The sequence below is a fragment of the Bos indicus genome, chromosome 27, assembly GCF_029378745.1.
Source record: "Bos indicus isolate NIAB-ARS_2022 breed Sahiwal x Tharparkar chromosome 27, NIAB-ARS_B.indTharparkar_mat_pri_1.0, whole genome shotgun sequence".
Taxonomy (NCBI): Eukaryota; Metazoa; Chordata; class Mammalia; order Artiodactyla; family Bovidae; genus Bos; species Bos indicus.
The window spans coordinates 26,321,953-26,337,196 of record NC_091786.1 but is presented as its reverse complement, the minus strand read 5'-3'; the positions used below and the strand labels follow the sequence as shown (position 1 = coordinate 26,337,196).

At 43.4% G+C, this 15,244-nt stretch overlaps 1 protein-coding gene across 2 annotated transcripts in view; it reads left to right on the top strand.

The window, feature by feature from the left end:
• SARAF (store-operated calcium entry associated regulatory factor) overlaps positions 1 to 15,244 on the top strand; it is a 32,158-nt gene that overhangs the window by 2,911 nt on the left and 14,003 nt on the right. The window contains exon 1 of one of the 2 annotated variants that reach the window (XM_019953520.2): positions 4,240 to 4,436. The exons of the other annotated variant lie outside the window; for it this stretch is intronic. Coding sequence (XP_019809079.2) covers positions 4,334 to 4,436 — 103 coding nt within the window. The 5' untranslated portion in view covers positions 4,240 to 4,333. Of the gene's footprint in view, positions 1 to 4,239; positions 4,437 to 15,244 lie in introns of those variants that run through there. 2 annotated transcript variants of the gene reach the window in all.

Genomic DNA, 15,244 nt, shown 5'->3' with positions numbered 1-15,244 from the left:
ATATGTTTTGAAAATGATTCTTAACAAAAAATACATTTATCACACCTAAAGAATAATTCTTTAATATTTTTATATATCTAGTCAGTGCTTACATTTCCATACCTCATAAGTGTCTCTTATAGTTTATTTGAATCAAAGTCCAAATCGATTTCATGTATTGCTATTGCTATGTCAGAGATGTTTTTAAAAACTGCTTTTTATCTCATAGCTCTCAGTTGAATGGTAACTCTTCAGAACCTTTCCTGGACATCCTCTTTATTTTAGCATTTCACTTCATATTACCCTGTTTTCTTCTTGAAGGCACTTATTATTTATCTGAACTATATTATTTGTTGGCTGTCTCTCCCACTAGAATGTAAATTAGTACAGTCCTTTATGTTTTGTTTACTACTGTCTAGAAGTGTACATGGCCTTTAATGGGACCTCAAATAACAGAAATTCTCTTAAGGTAATTAGTGACCTCTACATTGCAAAATCCAAAGGTCACTTTGTGACCCAACCTTTCAACAACAGTGGATGCTTGGTGATCATTCTTTTCTCTCAACTACCACACCACTACTCTCGTTTGTTTCTTATATCTCACCAGACATTACTTTTCAGACTCTTTCCTGGATCTTATGCTAGAAGTTCAAATGTTAGTATTCTCTTAATTTGGTCCTGGGCCTGTGTCTTTGTTGGGCTTCCCTGGTGGCTCACACAGTAAATAATCTGCCTGCAGTGTAGGAGACCCGGGTTCAATCCCTGGGCCGGGAAGATCCCCTGGACAAGGGAATGGCACTGCACTCCAGTATTCTTGCCTGGACAATTCCATGGATAGAGGAGCCCAGCAGACTACAGTCCATGGGGTCGCAAAGAGTTGGAAACGACTGAGCAACCAACACACTTGCACTGTCTTTGCTATATCGAAATGCTCTCCCTATGAATTGGATCTCTTCCTGTGACATTAAATACTGTTTTCATTTTGATAATATAAGTACACAGTTCACCTTAGCTTGGAGATTTAGACTTGTCTGTCCAAGTGTCTATTTAACATGTCTATCTGGGTTCCTAACAGTCACCTCAAACCTACCATGTGGAGAGACATGATTCTAAGGGCACGAGCTCCCTGTGTCCCCCTTTTCTGACAAAGCAATAAAGCTGTCCTTTTCTACTTCACCCCCACCCCCCCACCACGCAAAAAAAAGCCTAACATGCAGAGACCAGAATTGTCTATTATCTTTATTCCAGTCCTGCTTGGTCCTACTCCATGCTACCACTGTTATGCCTCCTCTTGTTCCTTTCTTTCCCAAACCTACTTTCCTTCCGTCGAACTTCCTTTGTTTACCTCTCCCACCCTCCAAGTTTTGTTTTATTCGCTGTATATCCCCAGTGCCTAGAACGCTGCCTTGCAGGTACTGTTAGATACTAGTAGGTGCTAAATATATGAAGGTACTCATCAAATTAGTGAGGGATGTGCCTCAAAACACAAAGCTAGGGCTTTTGCATCTGCTGTTCCCCACATGGTGAAGATATTCATATTTTCTCATCATTCACAGCTCAAAGCTTCAAAATCACTTCCTCAGCAAGGCTCTCCCTCAAGTTGCCTCCCAGGTCTCTAGTGCTGTTGTTAAGTGTCCGACTCTTTTGTGAGCCCATGGACTGTAGCCTGCCACGATCCTCTGTCCATGGGATTTCCCAGGGAAGAATACTGGAGTGGGTTGCCATGTCCTCCTCCAGGGGATCTTCCTGACCTAGGGATTAAACCCCGGTCTCCTGTATTGGCAGGAGATTCTTTACTGCTGAGCCACCAGGGAAGTCCCAGTCTCTATTGCATTACTGTTTTATTTTCATCAATGCACTATCACTGTTATCTTTGTTTATTAATTATTTAATTCTGTTTGTTCTATTTCTTATCAGTGTAAACTCTATGAGAACAGGGACTTTGTCTGCGTCCTCTAAGCCTAAAACAGCATCAGATACATATTAGGCGCTCAACCTATGTTTGTTGAATGAATGAATGGAGAGAAACCCAGGCCTCTCAAACCTCAAAGATAATGCCTATGCACATAACTGTTTTCTCTGGCTGGTTTTTTATTTAGGTGGTAGTTTCTCCTCCAGATATCTTGTAAATTCCCACTGCCTCCACATAGAAGGAAATATGTAAAAGTTCTGAGCTTTGGAAACCAGACTATATTTCCACGCCACCTCTGTCTCAAATCCACTCTGTATTTAGCAAACAGTAATGGTGTCACACTCATTGTAAAAGACCCTGATTCTGGGAAAGATTGAAGGCAGGAGGAGAAAGGGATGACAGAGGACTGAATGGTTAGATGGCATCACCGACTTGATAGACATGAGCTTGGGCAAGCTTTGGGAGTTGGTGATGGACAGTAAGCATGGTGTGCTGAAGTCCATGTGGTCTCAAAGAATCGGACACGACTGAGCCACTGAACTGAACTGAACTGAATGGTGTCACAAAGAGTTGGACTGTGCGACTAACACTTCAGTTCAGTTCAGTGGCTCAGTCGTGTCTGACTCTTTGGGACCCCATGAATCGCAGCACCCCAGGCCTCCCTGTCCATCACCAACTCCCGGAGTTCACTCAGACTCATGTCCATCGAGTTGGTGATGCCATCCAGCCGTCTCATCCTCTGTCGTCCCCTTCTCCTCCTGCCCCCAATCCCTCCCAACATCAGAATCTTTTCCAGTGAGTCAGCTCTTCGCATGAGGTGGCCAAAGTATTGGAGTTTCAGCTTTAGCATCAGTCCTTCCAATGAACACCCAGGACTGATCTCCTTTAGGGTGGACTGGTTGGATCTCCTTGCAGTCCAAGGGACTCTGAAGGGTCTTCTCCAACACCACAGTTCAAAATCATCAATTCTTCAGCGCTCAGCTTTCTTCACCGTCCAACTCTCACATCTATACATGACCACTGGAAAAACCATAGCCTTGACTAGACGGACCTTTGTTGGCAAAGTAATGTCTCTGCTTTTGAATATGCTATCTAGGTTGGTCATAATTTTCCTTCCAAGGAGTAAGCTTCTTTTAATTTCATGGCTGCAATCACCAACTGCAGTGATTTTGGAGCCCAGAAAAATAAAGTCAACCACTGTTTCCCCATCTATTTGCCATGAAGTGATGGGACCAGATGCCATGATCTTCGTTTTCTGAATGTTGAGCTTTAAGCCAACTTTCACTCTCCTCTTTCACTTTCATCAAGAGGCTTTTTAGTTCTTCACTTTCTGCCATAGGGTGGTGTCATCTGCATATCTGAAGTTATTGATATTTCTCCCAGCAATCTTGCTTCCAGCTTGTGCTTCTTCCAGCCCAGCGTTTCTCAGGATGTACTCTGCATAGAAGTTAAATAAGCAGGGTGACAATATACAGCCTTGACGTACTCCTTTTCCTATTTGGAACCAGTCTGTTGTTCCATGTCCAGTTCTAACTGTTGCTTCCTGACCTGCATACAGATTTCTCAAGAGGCAGGTCAGGTGGTCTGGTATTCCCATCTGTTTCAGAATTTTCCACAGTTAATGGAACACAAATCTTGTGCCAGATATCATGCTAGGGGCTGAAGATATAAAGTTGAGTAAGGCACAGTAATGTCTGTCGGGAAGGTTATTGAGGTTTTATAAATACATAATTGACGACAGTTAGACTTTGCCTGGGGCTTCCCTAGTAGCTCAGCTGGTAAAAGAATCTGCCTGCCATGCAGGAGTCTCGGGTTCCATTCCCGGATAGGGAAGATCTCCTGGAGAAGGGATAAGCTACCCACTCCAGTATTCTTGGGCTTCCCTGGTGGCTCAGACGGAAAAGAATCCGCCTGTAATGCGGGAGACCTGGGTTTGATCCCTGGGTTGGGAAGATCCCCTGGAGGAGGGCACGGCAACCCACTCCAGTATTCTTGCTTGAAGAATCCCCACGGACAGAGAAACCTGGCAGGCTACAGTCAAAACAGACTCGAAAAGAGTCGGACACGACTGAGCGACTAAGCATAGCAGAACCCAAAGACTTTGCCTAATAATGGTTTCATTCTTCAACCACAGCACCTTTGCGCTAAACCCTCAGGTGGCGGGCTGTCATCCCGGCTCACAGCCTGTGCGCCCGCCCTTGGCTCCGCCCCTACGGCGGCGCCTCACTCACAGCGGCGGCCACTCGGGTCCTCACACGCGGCGCAGCGGCAGTGACGTCAGAGTGGCGCACGGGCTGTTCCTGCGGCAGCGGCTCTGCGGCAGATCTGCCTTTCTCGGCGGCCCGAGCCACCGGCTTCAGTGCGTAGCGGCGCGTAGACACCTGCAGCCCCGGTTCTGGGCCGCGAGTGCCCGGCTGCCGCGCGCCATCTTCGTCTAGCGCCATGGCGGCGGCCGGCGGGCCGGCAGCGGCCGGACGCTGCGCTCTGTCCAGCCTCCTTTTGCTCCTGCTGGTCGTGGGCACAGCCCAGTGCTGGGACGAGCGCGGTGAGTGCCGCTCACACTCCCCCTTTCCCGCTGCCTTCAGCCAGCGGAGGACCATCTTCGCTCGCCGCCCCTTGAGCCCTTCTGCCGTAGTTTCTCCTTTCCGTCCTCCTGCCTGTCCTGCTTGCGCTTCCCCGACGTCCTCCCGGACGGGTGGACTGTGGGGAGGGGGCGGGACGGGTCGATCCTGGCGTGGTTACCATTCCCTTCTCTCCTCCTTGGACTCCCGGAATTGGCCCACCTTCTTTCTCGGCCAGCCCTTGTCCCCCGAGTCTGGCTGGCAAGCTCGACCCTCGCCTGCGCGTCCTGCTTTGTTGTCGACTGTCTGACGTCGTCGTCGCTGGCTCTTGTCTTGGCTGCCTGTTGCTATACCTGGCGGTTGCCACAGCACCCGCAGTGTCTGAGTCACACTTAGTGGACAGGCCGCAAACCTTCGAGGTAGATTGTTGTTGTTGTTGTTCAGTCGCTCAGTAGTGTCTGACTCTTTGCGAACCCATGGACTGAAGCACGCCAGGCTTCCCTGTTCTTCCATCTCCCGGAGTTTACTCAAGCTCATGTCCATTGAGTCGATGTTGCATCCAACCAGCTCATCCTCTGTTGCCCCTTCTCCTCCTGCCTTCAGTCTTTCCCAGTATCAGGGTCGTTTTCGTTGAGTCGATTCTTTGCTTCAGATGACCAGAGTATTGAAGCTTCAGCATCAGTCCTTCGGGTGAATATTCAGGGTTGATTTCCTTTAGGATGGACTGGTTTGATCTCCTTGCTGTCCAGGGGGCTCTCAAGGTTAGCAGAGACGTAGACTGTACTATATATGTGAGGACAACTCATGCTGCTGCTTCTGACTATTACAGTGAAGTCCATTGCGTTACATAAGCTTTTCTCATTGAATTAAAAAAAATATACATTATTTTGGTGATGATACATAATAAGTGATTTTTAAGAAAAAGTTGTTTTATATCACTGTGTTATTAGAATTTTCTAACGACATTTTATGGGAATGGTAATATCCCATATAATTAATATGTATGTGTGTATATATACAGTCCCATCACTTCATGGGAAATAGATGGGGAAACAGTGGAAACAGTGTCTGACTTTATTTTTCTGGGCTCCAAAATCACTGCAGGTGGTGACTGCAGCCATGAAATTAAAAGACGCTTACTCCTTGGAAGGAAAGTTATGACCAACCTAGATAGCATATTAAAAAGCAGAGACATTACTTTGCCAACAAAAGTCCAGCTAGTCAAGGCTATGGTTTTTCCAGTGGTCATGTATGGATGTGAAAGTTGCACTGTGAAGAAGGCTGAGCTCGGAAGAAATGATGCTTTTGAACTGTGGTGTTGGAGAAGACTCCTGAGAGTCCCTTGGACTGCAAGATCCAACCAGTCCTTTCTGAAGGAGATCAGCCCTGGGATTTCTTTGGAAGGAATGATGCTAAATCTGAAACTCCAGTACTTTGGCCACCTCATGCGAAGAGTTGACTCATTGGAAAAGACTCTGATGCTGGGAGGGATTGGGGGCAAGAGGAGAAGGGGACGACAGAGGATGAGATGGCTGGATGGCATCACTGACTCGATGGACATGAGTCTGAGTGAACTCCGGGAGTTGGTGATGGACAGGGAGGCCTGGCGTGCTGCGATTCATGGGGTCACAAAGAGTCAGACATGACTGAGCGACTGATCTGATCTGATCTGATATATACAGACAGACAGTTTTTCCAATTAGTAAGTGATGCATGCTGTTAAATTGGAGTGATGTAAAAAATGATTTTCAAACAATGAACATATCACTTATGCTTTGCAGAGTAAAGATGTTAAAGCATGGAAAGTGTACCAGTATTGCAATAGTGATTTGATGATGGGAAATGACTGTTTTTGAACCTAAGCAACAGATTTATTTTTTTAGCTTCTTATTTCTATTTTTAAATGCTAAAAAGAGAAGATGTTATTTGTAAATACTTGACTTTGATTACTCCTTTGATGTTGATGTTTTACTAGAAAGTCAAGTTGGATTTAAATGTACATTTTACCTATGTATTTCTAGAAAGTTTTATATAGATAGGAGACTTTGATCAGAATTATAATTTATAAACTGGATTAAAACATTAATTAGTTGAACCTTCAATCCTTTCTTAAATAAAGAAGTGAGGTTTACAGATGAGTCAAGGGAATGAAAAAAAGGAACCAAATTTAAATCAATGGTGAACTGCTTCCTGGTAGCTCTTAGTCTGCCTGCTCTATAAAACTATTGTTCTGGAACAAAAGGCACTGAAATATTTTCAGAGTAAACAGTCTTAACTACTTGGCCTTCACTCTCTTTTGAGGAACTGTTTGTCTTTTGTTTGACTTTGCATGCATGCACTTTGTCCTTAGCTAACACAAAGTAATAATGTGCCCAGAAAAGAAAAATTGTACCCGTTCTAAAGAGAATACCTAAAATTTTAAAAAATTCTTTATTGGGCTACATTGTATTTGTTATTCTTCTGGGTGTTGGATACATAGCAGTGAATAAACAGTGTTTTGCCCTGAAGGAGTTTACATCTGTTGACAAATAGACAATAAACAAATCAGGTAAGAAAAAGTGTTGTATTGTAAGTAGTGGAATGTGTATGTGTACTCAGTTGCTCAGTCGTGTCTGACTCTGCAACACCATGGACTGTGGATTCCCAGGTTCCTCTGTCCGTGGAATTTTCCAGACAAGAATACCGGAGTGGGTTGCTACTTCCTGACCCAAGGCATCGAACTTGCATCTCCTGCATTGGCAGGCAGGTTCTTTACCACTAGCGCCACCAGGGAAGCCTGAACAGTGGTGTGGACGTTGATAAAAATAGGATAAGGAGGACAGAGTGTGTAGGTAGAAGCAGGGAGTTTGAAAATATACATTAGTCAGGGATGAAATCACATTTAAGGTGATAATTGATGAGAAATCTGAATGGACGGGTGTGCTATGACCTGTGTTTTATTTTATTCTACTCTATTCTATCTAGTTGTATCAGGAGGAACCCTTGGAGAAGGGTTAGGCTACCCACTCCATTATTCATGGGCTTCCTGGTGTCTCAGATGATAAAGAATCTTCCTGCAATGTGGAAGACCTAGGTTCCATCGCTAGGTTGGGAAGATCCCCTGGAGGGGAGGGCATGGCAATCCACTTCAGTATTCTTACCTGGAGAATCCCCATGAACAGAGGAGCCTGGCAGGCTACAATCCATGGGATCACAAAGAATAGGACACAACTGAGCAACTAAGCACACACCACACACATGTGTGTGTGTGAACTTACATAGATATCTAATATGACCTATATTTTAGAGGCTCATTCTGCCTGCTCCTTGGAAAACCATAGCGGGTGAGGGTGTGGGGGAAGCTGGGAGACCAGTGAAATTTCGAGAAAGGTGATGGTTTGGGCCAGGGGAGAAGCAGTAGTTGATGAGAGTGGTTGGCTTCTCACTTGTTTTGAATGTAGAAATGACAAGATAATTCTGCTGGATTAGACATAGGGGTGGAAGGAAGAGAAAAGACAAAGATGACTTAATGGTTTTTGGTCTGAGTGGCTAGAAGGACGGAATTACCATTTCCTGAGATGGGGGATTGTGGGAGAATCAGGTTTGAGGGAGTTTGGTTTTGTTCATCTTAAGCTTGAGACCTCCTATGAGTAAATTTCGATTTGTGAGTCTGGATTTCAGGGAACTCTGTGTGACCCTTGACTGATGTGGAGTAAGGTTGTGAGCATTTTGTTCTTAGACCTTGTCTTATTTCAAGCTTCTGTAACAAAATAGCATAGACTGGGAGCAGTATTTATTCCTCAATTTCTGGAGGCTGAGGAGTCCAAGATCAAGGTGCCAGCATATTTGGTGTCTGGTGAAGGAACCAGAGATCAAATTGCCAACATCTGTTGGATCATGGAAAAAGCAAGAGAGTTCCAGAAAAACATCTATTTCTGCTTTATTGACTATGCCAAAGCCTTTGACTCTGTGGATCACAATAAACTGGCAAATTCTGAAAGAGATGGGAATACCAGACCACCTGACCTGCCTCTTGAGAAATCTGTATGCAGGTCAGGAAGCAACAGTTAGAACTGGACATGGAACAACAGACTGGTTCCAAATAGGAAAAGGAGTACGTCAAGGCTATATATTGTCACCCTGCTTATTTAACTTCTATGCAGAGTACATCATGAGAAACGCTGGACTGGATGAAGCACAAGCTGGAATCAAATTGCCAGAGAAATATCAATAACCTCAGATATGCAGATGACACCACCCTTATGGCAGAAAGTGAAGAGGAACTCAAAAGCCTCTTGATGAAAGTGAAAGAGGAGAGTGAAAAAGTTGGCTTAAAGCTCAACATTCAGAAAACGAAGATCATGGCATCTGATCCCATCACTTCATGGGAAATAGATGGGGAAACAGTGGAAACAGTGTCTGACTTTATTTTTCTGGGCTCCAAAATCACTGCAGATGGTGACTAGCCATGAAATTAAAAGACGCTTACTCCTTGGAAGGAAAGTTATGACCAACCTAGATAGCATATTGAAAAGCAGAGACATTACTTTGCCAACAAAGGTTCGTCTAGTCAAGGCTATGGTTTTTCCAGTGGTCATGTATGGATGTGAGAGTTGCACTGTGAAGAAGGCGGAGTGCCGAAGAAATGATGCTTTTGAACTGTGGTGTTGGAGAAGACACCTGAGAGTCCCTTGGACTGCAAGGAGATCCAACCAGTCCTTTCTGAAGGAGATCAGCCCTGGGATTTCTTTGGAAGGAATGATGCTAAAGCTGAAACTCCAGTACTTTGGCCACCTGATGTGAAGAGTTGACTCATTGGAAAAGACTCTGATGCTGGGAGGGATTGGGGCAGGAGGAGAAGGGGATGACAGACGATGAGATGGCTGAATGGCATCACTGACTCAACGGACATGAGTTTGAGTGAACTCCGGGGGTTGGTGATGGACAGGGAGGCCTGGCATGCTGAAATTCATGGGGTCGCAAAGAGCTGGACACGACTCAGCGTCTGAACTGAACTGAATTGAAGCCCCTCTTCCTGCTCTGCAGATGGCTGTCTTGTTCTCACATTACAGAGCGGGGGTGGGGAGATGGGGGAGCCCTGGTCTCTTCCTATTTTTACAAGGGCACCGATCCCATCACTGGGGCTCAATACTCATGACCTCATATAAAACTAATTGCCCGTCAAAGGCCCTGTCTCCAAATGCCATCTGTTGGGGATTAGGGCTTCACATACAAATTTTGGGGGACACAAAACGTAGCAACGTTTAGGATCTCTAGGAGGAAAGATGCTGTGGAGTTATGGTAATGAAAACCCATAGGTATGCGTGTGCATGCTAAGTTGCTTCAGTCGTGTCAACTCTGTGCCACGCTATGGACTGCAGCCGGCCAGGCTCCTCTGTTCATGGGGATTTTCCAGGCAAGAATGCTGGAGTGGGTTGCTGTGCCCTCCTCCAGGGGATCCTCCCAACCTAGGGATCGAACCTGCTGCATCTCTTACATCTGCATTGGCAGGATAGTTTTTTTTTTCTTTTCTTTTTTTTTTTTTTTACCACTAGTGCCACCTGTGGAGAAGGCAGTGGCACCCCACTCCAGTACTCTTGCCTGGAGAATCCTGTGGACGGAGGAGCCTGGTGGGCTGCAGTCCGTGGGGTCGCTAAGAGTCGGACACAACTGAGCGACTTCACTTTCACTTTTCACTTTCATGCATTGGAGAAGGAAATGGCAACCCACTCCAGTGTTCTTGCCTGGAGAATCCCAGGGACGGGGGAGCCTGGTGGGCTGCTGTCTCTGGGGTGGCACAGAGTCGAACACGACTGAAGCAACTAAGCAGCAGCTGCAGCAGCAGCAGCTGTAGCAGCAGTATGGGTTTAATATACAATATTTTATTTTAGTGTAATTCTGAGAAATTTAGATCTTTGGCTCACGTGGAATTAAGTTTTTGTATAGTCTTAGGTGGATTTTATTCTGGGGCTTCCCTGATGGCTCAAATGGTAGAGTCTGCTTGCAGTGTAGGAGACCTGGGTTCAGTCCCTGGGTCAGAAAGATCCCCTGGAGAAGGGAATGGCAACCCACTCTGGTATCCTTGCCTGGAGATTTCCATAGACAAAGAGCCTGGTGGGCTACAGTCCATGGGATCACAAAGAATCAGACATGATTGAATGAAAATTTCTATTTCTCTTTCTGTAGGTGGGTTTTATTCTAATTGTATAGTCAGTTATGACAAAACATTTATTAAAGAAGGCATCCTTTTTCTACTAAATTAAAAAGCCCACTTTATCTTGTATTGACTTTCCACATTTATCTGGATTTATTTCTAGACTTTCTTTTGTTTCACAATTCACTAGTCTATTTCTGTTACTGTTATTTTGATTATTTTAAGTTTATAGTAAGCTTTATCACCTAGTAAAGCAATGCCTTCTTTTTTTTTTTTTATTGATGTATTGACTGACAATGTTTGTTTTAGGTGTCCACATATGTTTGGTATTTTTTTTTAGATTGTTTTCCATTTAAAGTTGTTACAAAATAATGACTGTATTTCCTTGTGCTGTGTAGTCTATCCTTTTAGCTTATTTAAGCAAAGTATTTTTCAGAAAATTTTTTGGCTATTTATAGACATTAATTTTCCAAAAGCCTTTAACATAATTTCTTTCTAGTTCCAAGGAAGCCCAGTTGGAAGTGCCTTAAATTTATTTAGGTTTTATTTATATATATATTTTCTTATATAGATCACATATTGACCTTAAGTTTGTTTCTAGATATTTTATGAATGTATATAGTAATTATATATATATGTATAGTATATATATATAATTTGTCATATAAAAATATAGTAATTTGTCAGTAATTTGAGAAAGGCTTTAAATTTTCATCTGTAATTAGACATTACAGTTATAAGAAGAGCTTTGGCCTTTTGGTTATCTGACAAAATATCCAACCGTCTTGTCAAATTCTCCTAATATAACAGAGTTGTCTTTGGGAAGTTCTCTTGGATTTTGTAGGTTCAACAGCTCTAAATAAAATGTTATTTTTTCTATTCTCTGTACCAAACATGACAGACAGTGTTTGATGGTTATTCAGAAGCTGTTTTCTTCTTTCTTCTCCTTGTCTTTCTCCATGTACATATTGAAAAAGTCAAATACTCATTTTACTTGAATCTCTTGACACTAAGTGATCTTGTCAATCTACTGGAGGAATTCTGGGGGAAGTATCTTTAAGTTTTGATGGAAAATTATTAATCTTATTTCTCTGTTTTCTTTCAACCCTCTCTTTTTTAAAATGATGAAATACTTTAATATCAATTACAGGCCATAAGTAAATCCTTCAGTATAAACCTTTTTTATATGAACTTTTCCCTATATAGTAAAACTAACATTTTCCTAAGTCACTTCAGTCGTGTCTGACTCTGTATGACCCCAGAGACGGCAGCCCACCAGGCTCCCCCATCCCTGGGATTCTCCAGGCAAGAGTACTGGAGTGGGATGCCATTGCCTTCTCCAAAACTAACATTACATCTAACAAAATTAAGCCTAATTTCTTAATATCAACTGATTACTTATTCCATATTCAGATACCACAGTTGTCCCTAAAATGTCTAAGCTAGTTTGTTCAAACCTGGGCCCAGTCTAGGACCATGCATCGCATATGATTGAATTATCCCTTAAGTCTTTTGAAAATGTGGAAGGGTCTCTTTTTTTCCATGCCCCTGCTTTGCTGAAGGGATTGGGCCAGTTGTTCTTCAGAATATCCTACCTTCTAGATTCTGTTTTCTCATGGCATTGTTTTAGCTAGTAAACTGAGTGCTAGGTTCCAAGGATTGATTGGATTCGTATTAAATACTTGGGCAGGTTACATCACTGGAGATGGTGTAATACAATCTGTTCTACCTTTGGCAGTGCTAAGTTTGACTAGAGGATTACAGTGGTTCTGTTTCTCCCTTGTGAAGTTACATTTCCCCCTCTTGTGACTGGAAAGCACTTGTGTAATGTTACTTGGCACCATACCAATATCCATTTGCTTAATGATTTTAAAACTAGTTAGTCCGAATCGGAATCTGTTTCTTTAGTGGGTTGTAAAATGATGATTTTTCTATTCCCTCTGCTTTTATTAACTGATATTCTTCAGTAAAGTTGAGATTATCTATTGTTTCAGATTATAGTTCTGGCTAGAGAGTCAGGATAAACATTTAATTTAAAATCTTTAATTACTAGTTTTCAAGTTAAGGAGGTGATTGATTGGTACTCACTTTAAGTATAGACAAATGAGTTTTTGGCTTTCTCTTTGAGTATTATTATGGATTCTTGGGTTTTTATAGATTGAACATGATTTGCCAAGTACAGTCACTGTCTTGCTGGTCCGTCTTACTTTTGGTGTCTTAAGATCTTTCTAATCCCAGGATCATAAACATATTCTGTTGTGCTTTCTTCCAGTATTTTAATTGGTTATATGTTTTATGGTGATTGTAAAACTGTCAGGGATTAATTTTTATATGTTGTGCTCAGGATGATCAATTTTCCTAATCCTGTGATAGTGTTACTATAGGCTTAACAGGTTTAATTGGGGCTTCTCTGGTGGCTCAATTGGTAAAGAATCTGCCTGCAATGCAAGAGACCCATGTTCGCTCTCTGGGTGGGGAGATCCTCTGGAGAAGGAATGGCAATCCACTCCAGTATTCTGGCCTGGAGAATCCCATGGACAGAGGAGCCTGGTGGGCTATAGCCATGGGGTCACAAAGAGTGGGACATGACTTAGTGACTAAACCACCATATAGGTTTGATTACATAAATTTTGTTAGCTTTAGTCCAGTTTTCCTTTCTTTGTTACTGGTTTTTGGCTGTCTTTTTACTATTGTTTTATATGTTATTATTTTATATTATTTTTAGTTTTGTTTTGTTAACAGAATATGGCCAATAAGTCTCAGTTCAGTTTAGTCGCTCAGTCATGTCTGACTCTTTTCGACCCCATGAATCGCAGCACGCCAGGCCTCCCTGTCCATCACCAACTCCCAGAGTTCACTCAGACTCACATCCATCGAGTCAGTGATGCCATCCAGCCATCTCATCTCTGTTGTCCCCTTCTCCTCCTGCCCACAATCCATCCCAGCATCAGAGTCTTTTCCAATGAGTCAACTCTTCTCATGAAGTGGCCAAAGTATTGGAGTTTCAGCCTCAGCATCAGTCCTTCCAATGAACTCCCAGGACTGATCTCCTTTAGAATGTACTGGTTGGATCTCCTTGCAGTCCAAGGGACTCTCAAGAGTCTTCTCCAACACCACAGTTCAAAAGCATCAATTCTTCAGCGCTCAGCCTTCTTCACAGTCCAACTCTCACAGCCATACATGACCACAGGAAAAACCATAGCCTTGACTAGATGGACCTTTGTTGGCAAAGTAATGTCTCTGCTTTCTAATTTATTAATTTTTTTTGGTAAATAAGTATAAATAGGATATGTATTTGCTGATGTCAGGGAATATCTATGATTAGGTGGAAAATCATGGGAAGACTCATGTGCACTGTATGATTCAATTATATAAAAATAAACAAGAATCAAAACAGCCTCTGTACATGTATCTGTTTGTGTGATCAAGAAGCTACTTGCCAGGTTGCTAGTTTTGGTTATCATAGAAATATAAAGTTGGAGGAAGAGTGGATCTCTCATTTTAAAGGGAAAATGAGTTACTTTTAGACTTTAAAAAACTATAAAATACATATATATATTTCACAACTATGTATGAGCTGGGGAGCTGATCTAGGGATGTAGCTTCGTCTCAAGTTTCCATAGACTGCTATTCAAGAGCTGCCATTTCCTGTTCCTTTAAGGATTCCATTATGTGCGTCAGGTTGGTTCTCCGTTTTCTCTCCTGCTGGTTTGGCATTTGGCTTATACTTAGGACCCTGGTGGCTCAGAGGTTAAAGTGCCTGCCTGGAATGTGGAAGAGGCGGGTTCTATCCCTGGAAGATCCCCTGGAGAAGGGAATGGCACCCCACTCCAATACTCTTGCCTGGAGAATCCCATGGAGGGAGGAGCCTGGTAGGTTACAGTCCATGGGGTCACAAAGAGTCGGACACAACTGAGCGACTTCACTTTCACTTTCACTTTAGGACTAACTACTAGTCCAGGGCTTCCCTCATAGCTCAATTGGTAAAGAATCCACCTGCAGTGCAGGAGACCCCAGTTCAATTCCTGGGTTGAGAAGATCCACTGGAGAAGGGATAGACTACCCACTCCAGTATTCTTGGGCTTCCCTTTTGGCTCAGCTGGTAGAGAATCTGCCTGCAATGCGGGAGACTTGGGAAAGGCTACCCACTCCAGTATTCTGGCCTGGAGAATTCCATGGACTGTATATTATAGTCCATGGGGGTCACAAAGAATTGGGCACCACTGAGCGACTTTCACTTTCACTAGTCTGCTTTCACCTTCCAGAATTCTGTTGCCATCTCCTTTTCTGTTTTTCTTCACCTTGTTTATTCACATCATCAAGACAATTTGTTTATTGTACTTTCGGTGGCATTTGAGAGGCAGCACATTCTGCTAATTTGACAGGTTGATTATAGGGAATTGGGTGCTAACAAAATGGTAGAAAGTGATGCCTGCTTCATCTGTCGGAGAAGGCAATGGCACCCCACTCCAGTACTCTTGCCTGGAAAATCCCAAGGACAGAGGAGCCTGGTAGGCTGCAGTCCACGGGGTCGCTAAGAGTCGGACACGACTGATCGACTTCACTTTCACTTTTCACTTTCATGCATTGGAGAAGGAAATGGCAACCCACTCCAGTGTTCTCGCCTGGAGAATCCCAGGGACGGGGGAGCCTGGTGGG